The sequence below is a fragment of the Saccostrea cucullata genome, unplaced genomic scaffold, assembly GCF_032062105.1.
Source record: "Saccostrea cucullata isolate Sc308-1 unplaced genomic scaffold, CSIRO_AGI_Scuc_v1 ctg1721, whole genome shotgun sequence".
In the NCBI taxonomy this organism is placed as follows: Eukaryota; Metazoa; Mollusca; class Bivalvia; order Ostreida; family Ostreidae; genus Saccostrea; species Saccostrea cuccullata.
In genome coordinates this window covers 123,523-147,191 of record NW_026920078.1, presented here as the reverse complement: position 1 = coordinate 147,191, position 23,669 = coordinate 123,523, and the positions used below count along the sequence as shown (strand labels likewise).

The following is a 23,669-nucleotide window of genomic DNA, read 5'->3' as shown; positions in this document are numbered from 1 at the left end:
AAATGGGATTTTCCCTACGGAAAATGACTCTTGAGTAGGATTTCCCCTACAGAAAAACGGAAAACTGAATACGTTAATGTAAGATTTGAAATCTTACATAACCTATTCAGTTTTCCATGGAGGGATTTAACTCTACTTCGATTTCCTCTATAGCTACTTTTCATTCCTTGAAAAAACAAATCAAAAGTCTCTGTCGAGACTGTAGCTCTACTGACTTGTACACAGAGCAATAGAAAAGTAGCAGTTGGGACTTGAAACTTTACAACAACAATAAATGGCAAGATTGCAATAATACTACAACTGTTGGAGTAGCTTTAAAATAAAGGAGATGGGTGAACTTAGCGTGCAGAAAACCCACAAGCTTCAGATATATAAAAATCATATTCAAATTGTGAATTTAATATTTAGAGTAAAGTTCTTATCATTGTTTTTTATGAAATCATGAAATTTTTTTAATTAAAATTTATTCTTTTATAAAAAATAATGTGGTATCCATTGGGTTCGAACCCTGGCAATAAAAATCCTGAATTGCATTCTCTATTGAGACTAGCACGCTAAACACTACGCTACAAAAGTCCTGGTCAAGTGTGGCATTTAAATCATATTTGTGATATGACCATTGACTTAAGGGACTTCAAGTATTTCTTGAAAAGATACGAAAGTTATGTCATAAAATTATATTTTTAAGGTATAGTGTCTTTTAGAAAGGCGTTATTACGCCTTTCCATTCTAGAAGGCGTTATTACGCCTTTCCAAAAGGCGTTATTACGCCTTTCTAAAAGGCGTTATTACGCCTTTCCATTCTAGAAGGCGTTATTACGCCTTTCCAAAAGGCGTTATTACGCCTTTCTATTCTAGAAGGCGTTATTACGCCTTTCTATTCTAGAAGGCGTTATTACGCCTTTCCAAAAGGCGTTATTACGCCTTTCCAAACGGCGTTATTACGCCTTTCTAAAAGGCGTTATTACGCCTTCCTAAAAGGCGTTATTACGCCTTTCTAAAAGGTGTTATTACGCCTTTCTAAAAAGCGTTATTACGCCTTTCTAAATGGCGTTATTATGCCTTTCCAAAAAAGATATGCTATTTTGAATAACCAATATTTTGCATTTAACCGGCCCGTGCTTTTTATAGCCCCCCCCCCCCCCGCCCACACACACACTCCACTGGCCAAATTCGTGGGGGAAATACTCGGTAAAATTTTTTTAAAATGCAATAATTTGTCACAGCTTTACATACTGCAACAAAATGTTCAAGAACCAAGAAACCAATAGTTAATTATAATATTTAAACTGTAGCAAGACTTTTCCTCAAAAGTGTGTATGTTTGGAGGGGGTTTACCCCATTCGCACTCGTATTACTGGCCTACATGAAAAGGAAAATGCGTTATCTTATGTTAATAAATATAGAAAGATTTAATTAAAACCATCTTTATTTATGCAATTCTCTATATTCCTGCACATCTCACTGACACCTGTTTGCATTCGTATTAAGAGAAGGCAACACTCTACTCGTGAAGATCTAGAATATAGGCAGACATATCTTGGAGCTTTGTTTGCCATGTACAGTGTATTAAAATTTATGTCATTTGAAGATATTTTTCTCTCTTCTTGGAAAAAAAAGCAGGCAACTATTTGCATGGGTATAATGAGCAATTGAAATCAATGACCCTTGGCAGAGGTGTGTCTGATATGAAAGAAGGACTTAGTTGGTTCAACATTGAAAATATATGACGCATTTAAAAATCTTTTTTCATGGAAATTTAATTGCTATCTGTTTAAATTATTTTTTGAGAAATTAGCCCTATATCTAATTGTGAAATTCATGTCCCAAAGGTACGATTTCTGCACACTCTCCCCCCCCCCCCCTTCAGTTGGCCTAAATATGTTTAGTTATGTATTGAAAGTAAAAGGCGTAATAACGCCTTTTAGAAAGGCGTAATAACACCTTTTGGAAAGGCGTAATAACCCTTTTAGAATGGCGTAGTAACGCCTTTTGGAAAGGCATAATAACGCCTTTTAGAAAGGCGTAATAACACCTTTTGGAAAGGCGTAATAACGCTTTTAGAACGGTATAGTAACGCCTTTTAGAAAGGCGTAATAACGCCTTCTAGAATGGAAAGGCGTAATAACGCCTTTTAGAAAGGCGTTATAACGCCTTTTGAAAAGGCGTAATAACGCCTTTTGGAATGGAAAGGCGTAATAACGCCTTTTCAAAAGGCGTTATAATGCCTTTTTTCGCGTTATTACGCCTTTTCGAAAGGAGTTATAACGCCTTTTAAATTTTTTTTTCTCTCTAGATTGATCCTAATAGGCTTTCGTAGGATTAAAACTCATATTATTAAAAATTAGACCATTTTGGAGTTAAAAAAACTTACATTTTTCATTTGAGAAATGATTTGATTTTCATATAAGCTTTAAGCCAAATATTGCCCACATGTTTTAAGCATTGATAAAAGTAAGGAATTCTACTCTGAAAAATAAAAAGACTGAGCAATACTGTAAAATCACACAACTCTTGGTTCGTGGGGATTTGAATTCGCGGATGAAAAATTTTTGAGTAGTTGTGTGTGAAACATTTTCCATTTCATGTTGGGTTTCTTCATACGTAAAAAAAAAAAAAACGAAAATTAAACCCAACGAAAATTTGTGATTTCACAGTATTCTCTGATGTGAGATTTCCCCTAGGGGTAATATTATTCTTATGTAGGGCACAGGTTCCGAAAGGGGATTTTGGGGAAATCCTACTTGAAAACATCAATATAGCTTTTTTTTATCTTTCTCTTTTCTCTAATTTCCATCTAATTAAAATTCCATAATTTTTAGGGGAGAAGGAAGTGAAGAACTGTAAAATTAATTCGAGGTTTTTGTTTTACCTCTCTTAAGTGCACTATATATTTTTTCATTATCATAAATCAATGTAAACCAATGCATATCAATCACCATGCAACTTGATCTATGACGGGAACATTTATTTTGATAACATTGAACAAAACGTAATAGTTTTCCGATCTAGTATCGATAAACTAAACCATATTATGCTCAATATCATATCTGATGTTGAGTATATCAGATTTCTTAAAACGAGTCCAATGCAATTGTTAATGGTTTGTTCGTTTCTGACCAATCAATTTTAGTGATGGTATCTTTTTGTTTTAACATACATAAACTAAAACCTTTGCACGCGATTTTTCCTCCAATTTAATATTAGGATTTCCAGTTACTTACTGCATATTCATAAATTATACAGTCAACCTCTTCTTAAAAATATATACGCTTTCAGATTACATTCACTTTGTATTTTGGTAAGAGTATTTTCGGTAAGTATACATGTGTATATGTTCATTAGATTCATTTATTACTGCTTTCAATTGTTATAAAGTTAAAAACCCATTGAGCTCGTTTTTGTAGGGTTAAAAGAAATTCACATCATAACGCGTTTCTTTTGCGAATGAACGCAAAACGCGCACTACAAAAAGCAAAAATATATATATAGCAATGAATATTTTTTTAATAAAGTTATTTTCTTATAACCGTAGGCGCTTCCCATGTAATTCTGTAAATGACGAATGACAAGTACTATTATATATAAAAATATCCCTATATACAAGGTTGATTTTATAGTAAAGAGGGGTATACCTATGTATATTTATCATTCGTCATTTGCAATTATATGAATTGCGTATGTCCAATACGCGTTAGCGTGGTATGAAAATTTGTATTTAAAAACAATGATTCATTGCTCATATATAGATTTTTTAACTGTCTGCCTTAATGCAAATGTGATTCTTTTATTATTCTTCGTGTAAGCTAAGGGATTCTAGTTCGGTTTCTGACTAGATGAAATTTTCAAGGTATATTTGCTTATTTGTATCATATATTTAGATGTACAGTGTTATTTACTAGAATGTAAACCATAGAATATTTTTATGGCCTCACCTACGTGTAAAGTTAAAATTAATTGATAAGAAGGGTATATTTAAGAGCAAAGGTCAGTCATGATTTAAGGAATAACTGTCTTATTTTTCGAATTCATGAAGTGATCAATGGATTGGCTTGTGTGATAATTTGCATAAACGCCGAAGGCGTTTATGCATAAAATTATCACACAAGCCAATCCATTGATCATCTTCATGAATTCGAAAAATAAGACAGTTATTCCTTATATTTACATGCTTTGATTCCGCCAATCCACGGGCTCCAAGCCTGCTTCTCTCTAGGTGTTGTCCCGCCCTGCACGTGGTTTTTTTGGAACCGCGCCAAAATATTCATGAGGAAATTAATTACATTTACAATTTGTAATTTTATCTCGGACAAAGACATTGGAAATGTAAATATTGATTATTAAATGTCACTATCACACGTGTTCGTGTAATTTACCTTCCGAAAAGAAACACCCTTTAATTAATAATTGTTAGCTCACCTGAGCTGAAAGCTCACTGTTAACAAGTAGTGGCGTCTCCATATGAGTGAAAAATTCACGAGAGGGACGTAATAACATAGATACAAACAAACAAACAATTTGATTTTTTTAATTAAATAACTTTTGTGTTTCTAAGCAGCAGGTTCTCTCTTTTCTTCAGGAATTGTAAAATTGCAATATAGGGCAATTAAAGAAATAATGAATCGCACGTATTGTTTATATTTCAAATCACAAGTTTAAGATGGACACAGGGAATGATGCGGACGGGACAAATCGCCAATTAAAATGGTTTTGGGTAGTATTTGAGGTTATGACATGTATGCTCCAAGATGTTTTATGGAAAGAAATCCGTCCAGACAGATTAGCTGATGCTGTGATGAATTCTAAGCCTTTAAAGAAACGTTTTAAGAAATTGAATGCTTTGGATAAGATAATAAAAGCTAAAGATTCACAAAAGCCTTATGAAGACTTTGACATTTCTTTGCTGTACGTTTGCCTAAGAAACACATGTCCCAAAATCAAACCAAAAAAGGGTTGGGAACAAAAACCAAAAGACAGTGATACAACCATAGGAGACGACGTCGAACGAATTCGACATTTTAGAAATGATTTGGTGCATGCTTCAAAAGTATTTATGTCAGCAATGGAGTCGGAAGAAAACTGGGCAACTGCTGTCGATATTGGCAGACGTTTAGGAGAATATGTAGGTAGGAACGTTAACTATGAGGAGGAAATCAAACGATGCCAAAATAATTCAATTACTCCTGCAATGAAAACAGAGGTCACAGAAAAACTAGAAAGACTGGAAAATGAAGTATGCCTTTTGAAACTTAAAGTGACAGAAAGTTGGAAATTACGATCAGGTAAGTTGTAATTTCACCTCTTGATAGACAGTTTTGTTTTCTAAATATTGATGTAAAAATTTTAATTATATGCCATATATTTGTTAATCGATAGATTAGATTTCTGGAATCCATGTTCAATGGACCATTACACGAGCATTCACACGTGAAGAAGACTTAATTCATTGTAAATTTAATAATGGTCAAGTTGCTATTAATTGATTCATTAACTATAATTTATTCATTTGTTTATCTTTTTATTAAGAAGCATCAAGTCAGGCCGAAAGGAAAAGACAAAATCTTAGCATACTACAACATCATATTGTTCTAATTTTAAATGAGACATCGAATTCTATCAGAGAGAAATCGAAAAAATCAAAGATAAAGAAAGTTCTTCGTAGATTTAAAAAGCACGACGACGTTTTGAATCAATTGACAGAGACACCCGAATTTCAAGATATTCTCAATAACCTGACTGGAAAAATATTGATGTGTGCGAAGGAAAAGAAAAACGAACATAAGATTTTTGCAATTTATTTGAAGTTTCTCTGTGAATGGGAACGAAAATATTCCTGTTCAATTATTTGTAGCCCCGGATGCATCTCACTTGCTGTGAATTTCCTTTCAATCGCGGAAATGGATTTATTTTTGTCGGATTTTGAGAATGGAAATATTTCATTAGATCTCCAAGAAGTACTTCTTTATCCACCGTTATTGTCCTTATTTGATCTCCAGGAAGGAGATTTGGACTTCCGCATTACAATTCTAGAGGTAGGAAATATCACCAGAAACTTTATTCATGAAAAGTTAATTATGTATAAAAATTGTATATAGCAATAATTTTTCAAGAATAAGACAATGTAAATTTTAACTTTTAAATTACACAATTGATATTTTGAGATTCTTTAAAAATATTGGTTTTAATGATGAAAACATTAAGCCGAAAAGAACGCTTATCCTGAAATGACACTGCACCAAAACCAGTAATTAAGTTTGTTGAATAATTCACAAATGTCTCACAAGGATGCTGATATGAAATTCTTCATGTCTGACGAAATTCTTTCTCCCTTTGAAAATATAGCACACACTTCGATTTTCATCGAAAAATGTAATTACATGAAAAGTGAAATCCTATGGCAGACCTGTTAGCCTTGCTTTCTGTTTTCAGTTAAGAAAAAAATTACTGACGAACTTAAGACTTTCTATACTGTAGATCACTATATTGTCGCGACACCATATTTTCGCGAGATAGATATTCAGTATTTATAAGCGAGACTAAATTTTCTATTTTTTCGATGTGGTTTCTATGGTATATAATCTTTAACAATATAAATAAACGCGAGAATAAATATTTTACAAACGGACAGTCTCGCGTAATTATGCAAATAAAGTTCTCGCGAATAAAAAGTGTTTTTCAGTATGCTCTACCTAAGATCAATTTCTAAAACGAGACAATCTATTGACAAATAAGTTGCTGAAACAAGGATATCAACATCTTATTTATGTTAACATTTCGCAAATTCTTTGGTCGATAAAATTTCCTTTTCTGCAAATACAATTTATCATTATGTTTGAATTGAATTTGAATGCAAAATCATTTATTTTTGGTGAAAAAGACGAAAATGAAATTTCAGAATATTTCAACACTATGCTGATATTAATAAAGCATTATATTTATAAAGTTCGTTGTAAGAATATCTGTTCATATATCCAAGGTTTTTGAATTTATTTAATTCCTATTCTAAAGCTTTGAAATATACTGTAAAAGATAATTTAAAAAACTGACAGATTTTAGTACTTTCTGACAGAAATGGGTTGTTATATTTTAATTATTTTACTTCATTATTATTATTTTCATAAAAATTTTTTTGGCAATCACTTTAAAGTGTTATTAGTAAATCCCTAAAAACTGCACTGTTCTATATTCTTTCTTCCTCTCCCTTCTTTCTGTCTTATGGCGAGCTTAAACAACACTGAATATGTTTTAGGACACAATATGTAAATATAGAGCTTACTCTTTCCCTCTCTCTCTTTCATAATAAACTTTTACACTGATTTTGAATATGTTTCAACTATATATAATTAGTTTATTCTGATTTATTTTGTTCATACATTCATGCAGAAGTTTGTACACATGCTTGTAATATGTGTGAAAGTTTCAATTAAAAAAATTAAGCCGAATGTTGACAGGTTATGTTTGCTCCTCCGTTGCACTTGTTCCTACCTTTGATGTTTTTAGAGGACCCTGATTGTTGTGTTCCCAATATGTGTATTTTTGAGCTTGATCAGTGTTCGTTATCTTCATATTTTTTTTATAAAACAAAAACCTCAAGAAATACTGTTTCATTCAAGAAAATACTGAAGTCTTTTGAATAAATTTTAATTTAATTTCAGGAGGATCAAGATGAAAAGTCGGAGGAAAATTTATTCAATGAAAGAAGGAATTTCCAGGAAAATAAGAACTGGAATTCTTTGGATAAATTTTTACACATTGATTGCAAAGCATTTCTTCGAGCATTGTTGAAACACATCCAGGAAGAGGATCTAGGAATTGCGACCTCAAAGGAATCACAAAGAACAAAATCACGCAAAGATACAGCAAGAGAAAAAAAGGAGGTTGAAAATTTGGCGTTAGAGGAATGTTTTAGCATATTTCGAAGCGGAGTCTACAAAGATTTTATATCAGAACCAAAACTCGGATGGGAGTCTAGAGAATTCCCCCGCGGTAATCAAACGAACGTAGCAGACGATATTTTACGGCTGTTCTTTTACTGGGAAGAAGTACGTTCTAAGAAGGACATGAAAATATCAAAAGCAAAGATGGCAGATGTTGTCTTTGTACTACAAGAAATAGCTGAAAGAATGGCAAGAATTTATGGAGATTTGGGTGTTGATCTCCAAAATAAAGTGGCTGCTCTTACAGGTAAACTTCGCCTCCTCAGTGTTTTAGGAATATTGGCGTCTAGAATGTAATGTTTTAAATGTGGACTTCTTCTATATCTCTAGAGAAAACTTAGTAAAATCAATTAAATTCAAAAATTTGTTTGTTGAAATTTGAAGACGACGCCTCCATCTCTGAAGAATTGAAGAAAACTGACGAAACCAGCGTAAAGGACTTCGGTGAAAAGTAATATTATGGCACTCTTAAATGACATTTCCTACGTTTAAAAATAAACCTATTACAAGTTTGGATTTATGTATTTTTATTAACAGTATAAAATTCTGATTTATTTTCCCTTATCTTTTCAGAGAAGATATGAGGAAATACAAAGAGTTTTTCGAGAATCAGGACCTAGAAGATACTAACGATCTAATTTCTTTCAAAGAGGTACAGTATGTTGGCGTGCGTTTTCTTTCATTGTCAAAGAAATTTCTCTGTTCAGTTTCTTAAATAGTCTATCAAGTGATAAGTGATGATAGCGAGAAGAGAGTTGTGTATTATTTTCTTCTTGCATCATTTTTTTTTTTGCAGACTCTTCAAGACCTTCGCCACAAAACGTTTCGAGCATGCAATGCAGAACTTCTTCAAAACTATATGATGCCTATGAAACAAGCTCTTGAGCACGTGAAACGGTAAATTTAGCTACTTTAGGCAGTTTAACGCGCGCGTGCATAGATAGGCCCATGGCCTGTAAAATTTCTTAACGTATGTTGTATCGATAATTGATTACTCGGAGTTCCTTGGATGGCTAGTACATTGCATATAACCTCGGACGTAACTTAGGGTTTTCTACCATCTTACTGATTTAGTCGTGTGATACTTTTTGAATTTCTTTCAAATATCATATAGAAGCCAAACTTCCTTATCTCAAACCTGATGGGACTGAGGAAAAACCTCGAGATATCCGAGAATTCGAGATATCGAAGGTAAAATACTTAAAGAATAAGGAGTTGGGACTTCCCAATCACTTCGTCTTCGACATATCCATGGTATTTGGGATATCGGAGTTCGAGATACTGAAGTTCATATTTATTATTGTATCTGAAATCTGAGTTACTTTATGGCACGCCCAACACTTGGGTCTTGCTTTCGGGAGCATTTTAGATGTTCAAAGTAAATGGACAATTGATTTAAAATTAATTCAGCAAGTACTAGACACGTAATAGACATTTTACATTTCATACATTAATCAAATCATAATTTTGAACGAGACGATTTGTGTTCTGAATTTAGTGTCATCAAGATAAGCCGAGAATTCGAGATATCGAAGGTAAAATACTTAAAGAATAAGGAGTTGGGACTTCCCAATCACTTCGTCTTCGACATATCCATGGTATTTGGGATATCGGAGTTCGAGATACCGAAGTTCATATTTATTATTGTATCTGAAATCTGAGTTACTTTATGGCACGCCCAACACTTGGGTCTTGCTTTCAGGAGCATTTTAGATGTTCAAAGTAAATGGACAATTGATTTAAAATTAATTCAGCAAGTACTAGACAAGTAATAGACATTTTACATTTCATACATTAATCAAATCATAATTTTGAACGAGACGATTTGTGTTCTGAATTTAGTGTCATCAAGATAAGCCGCTGAAGAACGTTTTTTTCTAATAAAACCATCTTCCGAAATCTCTTCTTTCATTTCACAGAGTAGCCAAATCATCTTTTTGAATTGATTACTTGTGCCCCATGGATGTGCAGCAATGTTTTGATTGAAATTTTCATCCTGGAAATTATATTACTATGGACGAAACCTTAAAAATCAAAGTACTCAGAAGTACAGAGAGCCGGGCTCATTTACAGAGTAGAATTGATTTCTTACATGAATTACGTTTATATTCTGATGAAAAAATTATTTTAAAACTATCAATATAAATGACAAGCACTGACAGTAAGTTTTTCAATCCTAATACCACGGTCCGATTTTGTCAGAATCAGAATTAATCTGGTACCGCAGCTGAATGTAAACAAACAGGCCAGTCTGGTTCCCTCTCCTGCTTTAACTCGTATGTGTAGAGAACTACGGTAACACTGATTATCAAAAATCCTTACGCTAATGAACTATGTTCTTCGACTTATGAAGTTTTCAAAGTCAATACTACTAATGTTTATTTTATATAGATAAAACTTCGTTTTATTTTTGTTGCTTTATTAAGCGTTTGTATTATCTCAAAAGCGGTTGAGAGTAAGAACTGTTTTTGCACGTAACTTTGAAATGGCGACTATGGGGTTAACATCCTGCCTTGAACAGGATCACATAAGCCGGTGTAAAGACGAATAATGACCCCCATCGAATAATGACCAAGGGGTCATTTTTCAACAAAAAATGACCCCCACCCGTAAAAAAAAATCATTTTTTGTAGAAAAAGGGTCCTAGGGGGTCATTATTTTATATGTTAGTCCTATAAAATAATGACCCCATTGAAAAATTACCCCCTTCAAAGTGATACAAAATATACACTCTTTGATATCTTTTTTACAGCGAAACTAATTTTTACATTTTCTGTAACCAGAAAAATACAAAAAGTCGTATGAAATAATTAAGAGATTCACGTAGTCTTTCAATGCTAAAATTGTGTTTGAAAAGAGATTCTTTAATTGTCAAGTAAATAAAATTTCTTTTTAATATTCCTCCTTATAATGTTTGCTTAAAGAATGATATTCCACTTGTTTTTGAAATCAAACCATGCAAAAATCAGGTTTAAATACTCTTTAATAGGAAAAATTAAATTTTCCGTCATTTCAACTTTTAGTTTGTTTAAGTTTGGCAAATCCTATTTGACATTGAAAGAGGAAGAAATTTTTATCCCCCCCCCCAAAAAAGAACATAACGTTAAATCAAAACAAGAAAATAATAATAAATGAAAAGCAAAAATATAAATAAAACTCTATACCTTTCAATAATTCTGAAAGAGGCTCTAGATAAAATATTGAAATGAAGTTAAGCCTTCACACAAGTACTATCATATCATAATTTACTTCGCCATGATTAAAGCATACTTTAAATGTTGGTGGAGGTATACTTGAAAGTATTTTGCCAAAGTAACAGTTAAAAATTAGTAGAATAGAAGATTATTTTTAGCTTTTTTTTAATTCCTTCTTATAGAAAATAAAGATAGGGTGGTTTTTTTTTTTTTGCTTTTCTTCAATATCGACTTCCTCCTAAATAAGAAAGGGGGTGGGGTAAGTATAAGACCTAAAAATATGCTCTGTAAAGCTATGGGCTAGTGTAAAATACACAGTCATTCTAATGCAAAAACTATACATGTAGACATAAACTTTTGATTTAGCACACAGTATTCATTACATTTCTTTTAACGTAGAACCTACTTCGTATGACATCATAACTTGTAAATGTGTTAAACCTGTGCTAACCCATTAAGACGTCATAATTAATTCAATGCCACTTTTTCCCGTACTTGACAGCTTCAATAAAAATGGTAGAAAATACTGCATTTTGAAATTCACAGAATTCAATCATGCCAACATAATCTTGATTCAATTCATATATTTTTTGGTTTATAATGCTTAATGGCAATATATTTCTGGAATAAGAGAAAACATGTAGGCACCTTTTATTTACTAGATCTAGACCTGAAGTTGACAAACCCAAGACTATCTAGTGTAATGAAATTACAATGTACATACAACTTTCGTAATAATTTGAATGGTATGTAACCATTTTGAAGGAATACATAAATCGTAAGAAATCTTTAGTTGCCAGCTATATAGTGTAATATCTTGATGAAATGTGTCTAAGTCAAAGATGTACGTGTTGTAGATCGTTTGATCGTGTGTACATTTTTGTGATATCTATAATGAAATGATGTGCATTCCTTTTAACAATTATTTGTTACCTATTCATATTCTTGGTGTTTGATTACAATTTTTCTATCAAATATGATCTTTTTAAAGAAAAAGTACAATTTCTGATAAATATTTAATCTGAAAGTAACCCCAAACAGTCATTTAATTATTAAATCCCGTGTAAATGCAAAAAGGTCAAGAATATGAGTATCGGTAAATAGCCTATCTTTCATTAGTTAGAGGGGAAAGGTATATATTTTAATCATTTTTTGTAATCATTTGGCTATGTTCTTCATCATATTGAAGATTGAAAACATTGTGACAAAGACGTCTAAAAAATATTTACAAATATAGGGTGAATAATTGACTAAAAATAATAGAGTTCATTTGACTATTTTTTTTAATGGTGGACTTATCTTTTATATTAATTGAATAAAAAAGAAATTATTCTTGATAAAATATTGTTTAATATTATTCAGTTAAAAAAGTTTATAAATGACGATGTTTGAAGAAGTATTTTTGTGATTTTTCATATTCCCTTTATGACAAGTACCCCTAAAAATATTTGAAAATGTGACGTCGCAGTATGTAAATACCATACCAAGTTTCACAGCCTGTTCTAGATTAAAAAACAAGAAAACATATCATGATATCTTAACTGATTGATGAGCAAGTACTAATTTCTCATCTTGAAAAGTTTGAAAATCTTGAGACAAAGACTTTTCCGACATAGGTTCTACCTTAATTCTTGTTATACTCCACCCTTTTACTCAGTTCTGAGTATATTTTTCAGAGAATTTAATATGAAAATCAGAACAAACATGTTCATTGTAACAGTTGTAACGTCTTCTTTATAATGTATATTAATATGAAAAGTTAATTGAAGACCATTTCTTTATGTCCCCGTAATCGAAGATTCGGGGGTATATAGTTTTATCGTGTTCGTCTGTATGTCCGTCTGTCTATCTGGCGGTTTGTTTGTCCGCAAAAACCTTAACCTTCACCATAACTTTTCATTTATTGGAGCTATGACTTTCATATTTAATATGTATATTCCTTGTGACAAGACCTTACTTTGGGTACCACCAAATTTGACCTTTTGACCATTACCTTGGAGTTTGTCCCATTTTACACAAAAATGCCAAATTTTTACTTTGGCCATAACTTTTAAACGGTAGATACTAGTACTCTCATACTTCAAATATGTAGTTTTTTGGCATTACCTTTCATTGGATACTAAAAACCTTGACCTTTTGACCATGGAGTTTTCCGTAGTTATGAATTTTTTTTTACCTTGGCCATAACTTTTGAACGGTAAGGGCTAGGGTATTCATACTTCACATATGTAATCCTTGTTACATTAAACATTTTCTTAAGAAATCGTCAACTTTGACCTTTGAGTTTGACATACCTTTCAAAAACTTATCCTTAGCCATTACTTTTGAACAAGTGGTGCTAGGGCTTTCCTATTTTGCAGTTGTATTTCTTGTGAGAAGACCCTACTTTGGGTAACAATATATTTAAATTGCATTTAAGAAAAGTTTAATCTTCGCTATGTTGCCATACAGGGGCATAGCTGTTTCACAAACACATCTTTTTATATATGAGGATTTGCGGATAAGAGATGGATACCTCAAAGCGTAACAGACGGACGGACGGACATCCCAATTACTATATACTGCAGTACCCTCTCGCTTTTCAAGCGGAGGATATAATAATATATAATACTGCTGATTTTTTCTGTCAGTTCGATGAATTCCACCATCAAAAACAATGTTTACCTAACCCTTAAGGCTTGATAAATCTTTTACTCCTTTTGATTCTGAATCATTGCATTTACCTTAAAATATAGCTATAATTGTATAATGTTATGAGATCAACATATCATCAGTTTATTCCCAATAAGCTCATGTGAGCATTTTGGCCAATATGCTTCTTTATCCAATTTTTTTTTTTTTGCCCCCTAAAAATTTTAGCTTTAATCTACAGGGGGTCATTTTTCTACCGGGGTCATTTTTCTTCACGTGGGTTCTGCAAATTTTTAGGGAAGTGACACTTTTTCTACGGGCAGAAGGGTCATTTTTCTACGTCGAATAATGACCGGGGGTCATTTTTCGCTGTCCAAAAATGACCCCCGGTCATTATTCGATGGGGGTTATTATTCGTCTTTACACCGGCAATTGCTCTTTGAGCAATACGCCCAGCTAAAAATCAAAAACCATTATTTTTTAAGGAATTCCCTCTTAATTACATCTTCCGTAGTAGTCCAATCACTTTGGAACTAAAAGTTTTCTGTAGATGTGCAGTAACGTTTCTGAATTTTTATTTTTCATCTATAGGAGGCATGGGTACCAAATAAACTTTTTACACCTCTTTTAACAAATTCCATGTTTCATTAAATTCTTTAATTCCAGAATAGAAGTTATTTCATTAATATTGGCACATTCTTGCTTTATCAAAATAAGTACATAATGGTTATAAAGGCACACTCACCCCCCCCCCCCCCCCCCCGACGACATAGGATTTTCGAGTTTGCACAGTTTAGGTTTTCTTTCTTTTGTCAACCTTTTTTTTTAAGGTTGCCACCATCATTCTTTAAAATCGTTGCTACTGGCTTATTGAATGGTGTTTTTTTAAATAAAATATAAATTTGATTCTTAATTTATTTACCAAGGAATGTAAAATATTAATTGAAAAACAAATATTTGTTTTTATTTCCATCTCTTGACATCATCGATATTGTATTCCTTCCCCTCTAAATTTTAATTTCAATTTTACTGTTTTCAATGAAATTGATCCATATGAAATAGAGAACTCTTTTTGCAACTAGAACAATAGATTCAAATGAAGAATTAAATAAATAAAAAAAACATGAAGATGAAGATACATGTACCACATTATAATTAAGTTTTTCATTGATGTTTAAATGTATTAAATAATATAGGTCATATTAATTTCTGTATCGAAGGCAAGATTTGGAGATTAAATTATATGGAAGTGCAGAAAGAGCTCTGATTTGGATCCAGGAAACAGAAAAACTGCTTGAAGTAGAAGCTATAGAAAAACTGAAGGTAAACTGGAAATTTGTCTTCAACGATAAAGATAAAGTTGAAAAAAAGACCCACAATTTTAGTAATACCCGGTACGTTAATTGCTCAGATTCAGATACAATTCTTATAATACTTTGGGAAATTTGAAAAGCATATTTAACAAGAGGTCCATGGGCTTTATAGGTCATCTTTTTAACCATTGAATTTGGTCTATGTTTTAAACCAGAGGCCATGGCATTCACTATTTTGAAAGAAGTACTATTGCACATCATAACTATACATTTAGCATGCTTAGTTTGGTTTAAACGAGGGCTGTTAAAAAATTACGCGGACTTGTTGCACAGGAAAAATATTTGACAAATGTCACACATAATATAAAAGAATCTTTACTTATATGGTCTTCAAAATTTCATATCAAAATGTTGTAAATTGGTATCAGTTTTGGGTGATTTATCTGGACATATCAGTAAGTCACGGAGCAGCAAAATCTTCGACGTCACGGGCATTATAAAACAAATCTGAGCTTTCATTTTATCAACATTTTCCAAGAGTTCCAGTACAGTTTGAGTTACCTTATCTATTCAACATCCATACACCATTTCTTGTCAAGCTTATAATCTATAAAACAAGTAAAACATATTCTTTTCTGTTTTAAAGCCGAAAATCGCAGGTATATATGAGATATAGTGTGACATTGGTCACTCTCAATCACTTTTTTAGCTCACCTGGGCCGAAGGCTCAAGTGAGCTTTTCTGATCACATTTTGTCCGGCGTCCTTCTGTCTGTCTGTAAACTTTTCACATTTTCAACTTCTTCTCAAGAACCGCTGGGCCAATTTCAACCAAACTTGCTACAAAGCATTCTTGGGTAAAGGGGATTCAAGATTGTTCAAATGAAGGGCCACGCCTTCACTCAATGGGGAGATAATTAGGAATTAATAAAAATTTGGTGGCATGTTTTAAAAATCATCTTCTCAAGAACCACTGGGCCAGGAAAGATGAAACTCATGTGGAAGCATCCTCAGGTAGTGTACATTCAAATTTGTTCAAATTATGACCCCCGGGGTAGGGCGGGGCCACAATGGCCGACCAAAGTTTTACATAGAAATATATATGAAAATTCTTTAAAAATCTTCATCTCAAGAACCACTGTGCCAGGAAAGATGAAAGTTATATGGAAGCATCCTCAGGTAGTGTAGATTCAAGTTTGTTCAAATCATGACCCCCGGGGGTAAGGTGGGGCCACGTCAGATGACCAAAGTTTTACAAATGAATATATAGGAAAATTCTTTAAAAATCTTCTCAAGAATCACTGTGCCAGGAAAGATGAAACTTATATGGAAGCATCCTCAGGTAGTGTACATTCAAGTTTGTTCAAATCATGACCCCCGGGGGTAGGGCGGGGCCACAATGGCCGACCAAAGTTTTACATAGAAATATATAGGAAAATTCTTTAAAAATCTTTTTCTCAAGAACCACTGTGCCAGGAAAGATGAAACCTATATGGAAACATCCTCAGGTAGTGTACATTCAAGTTTGTTCAAAGCATGACCCCTCGGGGTAGGGCGGGTCCACAATGGCCAATCAAAGTTTTACATAGAAATAAAGGAAAATTCTTTAAAAATCTTCTTCTCAAGAATAGCCAAGCCAAAATTGATCATATTTATATGGAAGCATCCTCAGGTTGTGTAGATTTATGTTTGCTCAAATCATGACCCCCGGGGGTAGGGCGGGGCCACAGTGGACGACTAAAGTTTTACATAGAAATATATAGGAAAATTCTTCAAAAAAATCTTCTCCTCCAAAATAGAAAAGCGATAATTGATCATATTTATATGGAAGCATCCTCAGATAATGTAGATTGAAGTTTGTTGAAATCATGCCCCGGGGTGGGGTGGGGGGCAAAATGGCCAACCAAAGTTTTACATAGAAATATATAGGAAAATTCTTTAAAAATCTTCATCTCAAGAATAGCAAAGTTATGATTGATCATATTTATATGGAAGCATTCCCAGGTAGTGTAGATTCAAGTTTCTTCAAATCATGACCCTCGGGGGTAGGGCGAGGCCAAAGTGGCCGACCAAAGTTTTACATAGAAATATATAAGAAAATTCTTTAATAATCTTCTTCTCAAGAATAGCAAAGCCATGATTGGTCATGGGACTACTATAAGATTTAAACTTTTTAATAATAAACCAATTTCTACTTTTTCCTAGCCACAGTGCTCAGGTGAGCGATGTGGCCCATGGGCCTCTTGTTTACAGTCCGGATAAAGTTTCCGTCGATAATCTTCATCCCATCCTCCCGAATAGCCCTTTTACAGAGGTTTAACGGTCTAAAATTCAAATTTGCTATTTGTAGGCAAATGACACGAATACCCTAGTTTACTACATGTTTTATTATGCATGTTTTGGATTTATGTTGACGACACCTTGAGCATAACACATAATTGATCAGAAAGGTGGTGCTCCATAAATTCAGGAGACGTCATTTTCACAGTCATTTTCACAGGAATTGCATCGGAGAAAAATCACTTTATTTCTGTAAATACCTCAAATATCATGTCAGAAATTTAAATACATAATAATAAAACAATATAAAGATACAATTGAGAAAATTGTCGAAAAATATTGCGAATTATGGAAAATTAATGAGTTAAATTTTGGATTCCGCAAGTTTTTGTTTCAAATGTTTTGTCGTGCGCCGTACCTCTCCATCAGCGATATCAACGCAGAGATAATTTTAGGAGAATTTTTTTAAAATACAAAAATTATGCTCAAATTGTATTGGAATCTTTGAGATACATATTTCTGTGAATTTTCATAACTATATGACGTCTGTAAGAGTAAATCAGGGCAGAGTCCGCGTAATTTTTGAACGACCCTCGTAAATACTTTGTTTGGTTTATATATACTTTAAGATAAGAACATGCATTTCAATTAATTAGTAATATTTGACAATAATCAGTTGAGCCCCCACTCCACATGAACACCTGACCCTGGATCGACACATTTCACAATTTTGGAAAAGGTCTTTATATCCTCTTCAGCCGGGGATAAAAATGAAACTTCGAAATGATAACTTTTTCAGGGATTTGATGCACTTCGGTCTGAAATGGATGGGCTGCTACGTTATGTTTCCTCTGTTATGGACCAAGTGCCATCAGAAATGGAAAGCATAAAGAAGAAACTCCGGGCCGTGTACTCTAAAGTAAAGTTATTCAATGAGTGCATATCAAACAAAGAGGAAAGGTAAGACATAAACTGTTAAATATACATGTATGCATCAATGAAAATATGTGTCAACATAATCATGTTTGTTTTTTTTATCCCCCACAACTATTTATTTATGCTGTTTGTATTATCTTTGGATTAAATTAATATATTTTCTTAGATTTAAAATCTTTTTTCCAAAATCAATTCAAAAACATAACATTTAATTAATTTAATAGCTGTTCTCGATGTGTTCATCAGGGTTGCTGTATCTAACTCTCTCACAAGCATCTTTGTCACAATGAACTATGAAAGCTTTCGTATTAACTGTTCAAAATTTATGATTAAACTCAAGTTTTTGTTTTTTTTAAAGAGGTAAACCCACAGGTCAAGGTCAAAAAGTAAAAATATTGGTATCAATGGGAACGTCATAGTTCATGAACTTTTAAAGTATGAAAGCCCTGGGAACAACTGTTCAAAAGTGATGACCAAGGTAAAGTTTGATAATTTCTCGAAAAGGTATGTCAAACACCGAGGTCAAGAGGTAACATATTTTGGACCTAAAGAAAGGCCTTGTCCCGAGGGATTTCAAAAAATTTGAAAACCATAGCTCTAACCTATCAAATGTTATAGACAATGTTATAGTTTTTGTGGACACACAGACAGCTAGGCTGACGGATGGACTACGAAAATATATATACCCCGATTCTTCTATTACGGGTGCATAAAAACACTTATGAAAGGTATAATGACCAAGGTCAAATTTTGCAAAAGTAGGTCAAATTTGAAGGTCAACGTCAAAGGGTAAAGTTGTCGGAATGGTATACCTAATAAAGGTCTTATCACAAGAAAACACGCGTGGAATAGGAGAGCCCTGGATCCTTTTGACAAGATCCTTTACTGGGTATGAAAATATTTGACCTCGTTACATTGACCTTGGAGTTTGACCCACTTTTCAAAAAAACTATAACCTTTGGCCATAACTTTTGAACCATAAGTACTAGGGCTATAAATTTCAAAGGCGTATGTCTTGTGGCAAGACCTTCCTTTGTATACTAATAATTTGGCTTTAGACCTTGACCTTGGAGATTATCCCACTTTAAAAAAAAACGAGACCATAGCTTTTGAACAGTGTCTACTAATGCATTTATATTTCACAGGTGTAATCCTTGTGAGAAGTCTTGTCATACTTCACAAACACATCTTGTTTATTTTAGAATGAAAATATACAGAGATATACCGAAGAACGAGTCACATAAAAACTCAGCTAGCGTGATGCTTTGAGCTTAAAACCTTGATGCACAATTTTAAGTTCAAGATTGGTAATATGACAACCACTCTGGAGAGTTAGGTTCAATCAATTATATTTTCATATTTACAGAATCACCATAGATATTGATTCTAGAGGAACAATTTTATCATCACCGATCCAAGGGCTGTCTTTGCAAATGTGGGACAACAATGATAGAAATGAACACATGCCTAATCTAGACAGGTCTCTTTTTCAAACCAGTGTCACTGAAGTCTTTAGATTTACATTGCAAGGGAAACCTTACACAGTTCATAGCAAAAATGAGGATGTCATATTGGTTCGCATTCAGATGATAAACTTAAAGAAACCAAATGGTAGACAGTGGCTTTCTAAAGTATGTCATAGAGACATCTGGACCACCATTGAAACACAGACCCAGGTTTGACATTTTTTCTGTAATTTACATTTGAGAAATTCTAATTTGACATTTTACCTCACAATATATTCGAGTGAAAGAATTTTAATTTTGCAGGATGATTGGATATTTTTTGGGATAGAGGCCTTGGAATCATTCTTTATCATAGAATCTGCTGAAGAAATGCCAATGACGATTGACCCTAAAGGAGGAGTGTATATGCATGTTTCAGACCCCTAAACTTCAGATTGAGATACCGAAGGATGCGACAGTTGAACGTCAAATAGCAAACGTTTCGGTGTGTTTTTGTATATATATATATATATACTTGATTGTAAAGCATCTGAAGATTTTTAAATGAAAGCGCTAATGCTTTACTTTGTTGTCTTCGTGTTTTCTTTTTAATTATTTTTTACTATACTACTATACCGACCACTGTGAATTCATGGACTTCTGATATATATATATATATATATATATATATATATATATATATATATATATATATATATATATATATATATATATTTTAGGAATGAAGCTTATTTCAACTTTTGTTATACCATATAACATAATTTGGTGCAGTTTACGCTTTAGAAACCGCGAAGCTGAGTAATATGTTTTTGACGTAACTCGCTGTGACGTACGCAAATTATTTTATACAAAATGGATAAAATCTTTTACCTAATAAAATTACATATAACAACTAAAATTAAATTAGTTTATATTAAAAGGCCTATATCAAAGGGTGAATCCTCCTGAATAAAAAAAAATTGTAAATCTCTCTAGACAAGAGATCTAGTTCGTCCGAAGGAATTTCTAATTCGTTTGAACAAATATCTAAATCGTTCGAAGAAATTTACTAATTTTTCTAACAAATAACTAATTTGACCTTTACTCGGCACAAGCGACCATTGAGCTGTAAGGGTTCTTCTTTTTCGAGCAAGCACCTTTTGCGATACGGGACCTCGGTTTATACAGTCTCATCCGAAGGACCGGTCTCACGTGGGATTCGAACCCGCGACGTAAGGATCGACTCCTTACTTCGTGACTCTAGAGCAGACGCTCTAACCACTGCGCCACGCAGGCGAATTATTTTATTTATAATCATCAATATTCTGACAAGAAAACATTGATATAACCATCAATTGACGCCCGGGAAATTTATAAAGTAAACAATGAAAATGAGTCTTGATCTAGTTTGATACTGCTTCGATATGTGTGTTATTGATGGTGACGATAGTGTCGCGAATATTTTGAAAACTTATATGTCGGATAAAAATCAAACAAAAACTATACTATTTTAAACTAGATCAATTCCTCAAGTAAATGTTGGCTTCATAAAATATAAATTGAAGTTAGACACATGCATCACCTACAGGCACGTAGCATCGTTTTTGAAAGTGGGGGTGCCATCCACCAGAGAAAAATTTTTTTTTGTTTACTTACCTGAAAAAGTTGACAAGCAAAAAAAAAACCGCAAAATATCATTTGCCGAAACTCGAAAATCCTATTTCGTCGGGGGGGGGGGGGGGGGGGGGTTAGTGGCCAAGTTTTTTTTAAGGCCAAGTAACTTTCACTTCCAATTTTTTCGTACAATTCCTTGATATCACTATACTATAGTAGAAAGTGGGGGGGCCAACCATCCTTTCCCTCCATATTTCCTAAAGTAAAATTATTGTTGGACAAAAAACGGGGGGGGGCAGCCCCCCCCCCTGTTGCTACGTCCCTGACCTATATTCAAAAATGTATCAATTTTCAATTTTAGAATATAAAATACGAACTGTGCAGAGTACGTTTTATGCGAGAAGTAAAAGTCGATGTTCTAAAGAAAAAAAAAGGAACCTGTCATTTTTTGATAGTACATGTATATGAAAGCAACTTGATATATTAAATATGAAAAACATATATATTTTTACAGATTCACTTTATGGAAGTAAATGTATTATGTATCTCGTAATTTATAAACGAAAAGAACATTCTGCTTTACAATTTTTTCAATGTTTAAAAAACCTTTAATTCTAAATAACTACTCCCACCCCAATCCCCATACACCAACACTTAAACTTATATGTATAGAGAAGCCGGGTTTCCCGGGCTGCAAAAAGATACTGCTGAATGTTCTCTATCAATTCCATTATTGATTGACGACCCTTTCGGAATGCAGATGTGTGTCACCTATCTGTTGAGTATAGGAGCTGTTAGCGTTTAAAAATTTCTCCGAGGCTGAAATTGTTTTTAGGCCAAGTTGCAGTGCCTCAGAATGGAGTTCCTGGTTGATCTGCTGCCAGGGTATATGGCTTGTGTTATCAGCTTTGCACAGACAAAATTTTGTCATCATGCAAAGAAGCTGCCTTTTCTCTACCATTTGCATTAAATTTCTGTACAATTGCCATGTACTTAATCATGATTCGAAAATTCTCTCAATACATTGACACAGAAATGTGTTTATCAGTTGATTGAAAGATTCTATGCTCTTGTGCTGAAGAGTTATTTCATTGTTTGGACCTTGCCCTTCCTGCAATTTTGAGTATGGATTTTTGAACAGCAGAGCACCAAGTTGGATATATTCTTCTGCCCAAATTTTTGCCTTCAATTTCTTGTGCACAATCCTAAGGGACGACCTGAAGATAATGGAATGGTTGCATTTATAACATTACCAAAGTTGCTGCACTGCTTGTACTCTGTTGACTAGGCTCTTCTTGATAGACTGTTGCTACAGCATTGTTAGTTGGAGGTGGTTGACTTACATCCAAGCTGGTTACGCTAACTAGACCCTTGCTCCGTTGGTGGATGTGAAATATCTCCCTTTAATTTCTGAGTTACCATTTCTACAATGTTTGGCCAAAGGATCATCAGATTTTATACACAATATGAAGCTTACAAAATGATTTTATAATGACTCCTTGAAAGTTTCATAAAAAATTCGGTTTAACAGAGGAACTGCGAATAAGAGATGGGTACCCCCAATCATATGGAAAGATTAGAAGTGTCTATTTTTTGTTTTGGAGAACCCGAAATATACCCAGTATATCCAATCAAATAGTATAATGGTAAATGTAGTAAAAAGGTGCACAATGGCAATTTGCAACAAAGATTCATTGTAAGCCTCATTAAATTTTATTCAGTGGTTTAAGAGGAACTATAGATAAATGATGGGACCCCAAAGCTTAACGGACGGACGTACAGACGCAGGAAAGGACAACAGAAACCCCCAATCACACCTCTTTTTAAATGGATGATATAATAAGATTAAAAAATATAAATAAAATAATTTTAATTTACCCTACGACAGTCCTCTGTTTGGGTTCTTTTTACAACCAATGAGTAATTAAAAGGGTAGAGACAGTCATCACCTGTGACAAATCCAAAATACTGGTAGTTCTTTTTGGGAGTTCAACGAAATTCCTATTTTTTTTATGTCTATGTATTTTTAAAAAAAAATTAGTTTCTAATTACACAAATGATAAATTTTGTAAAATGTGTACATGTTGTTACAGGTTGTCTTGATGGAAACACCGTCTTTCTTGGGATTTACAATGATTTCAAAGATAGTTCGAACCTCTGCACACTTTTTGAAACCAGTTACCGTCCACTTTCCTGAAACAATTCAATCCACTGATAGTAATTTAGCCTCTTTCCACTTCGACATTATCCATGAGAAGTTGACGATTGATTTCACTCACACCATCAAACAAGAAGGGGGATGTTTCATTGCCCTTGTCTC

The 23,669-nt window shown here is 33.3% G+C and overlaps 1 protein-coding gene across 1 annotated transcript; it reads left to right on the top strand.

The window, feature by feature from the left end:
• The first annotated feature begins 4,660 nt into the window (after nucleotides 1-4,660).
• LOC134242871 (uncharacterized) lies at nucleotides 4,661-20,182 on the top strand. Its single transcript, XM_062725061.1, has 10 exons — nucleotides 4,661-5,282; nucleotides 5,527-6,032; nucleotides 7,656-8,184; nucleotides 8,322-8,388; nucleotides 8,511-8,589; nucleotides 8,734-8,834; nucleotides 14,983-15,085; nucleotides 18,154-18,314; nucleotides 19,657-19,966; nucleotides 20,060-20,182. Exons 1-10 carry the CDS (start codon nucleotides 4,661-4,663, stop codon nucleotides 20,180-20,182), a joined length of 2,601 nt encoding a protein of 866 aa, XP_062581045.1.
• The last annotated feature ends 3,487 nt before the right edge of the window (nucleotides 20,183-23,669 follow it).

Bases quoted from the DNA above. Each gene is read 5' to 3' on its own strand.
- LOC134242871 (XM_062725061.1), top strand. From the start codon at position 4,661: ATGGACACAGGGAATGATGCGGACGGGACAAATCGCCAATTAAAATGG. The intron at 15,086-18,153 runs GTAAACTGGAAA...TAACTTTTTCAG, and splicing joins AAGCTATAGAAAAACTGAAG to GGATTTGATGCACTTCGGTC. The intron at 18,315-19,656 runs GTAAGACATAAA...TCATATTTACAG, and splicing joins ATATCAAACAAAGAGGAAAG to AATCACCATAGATATTGATT.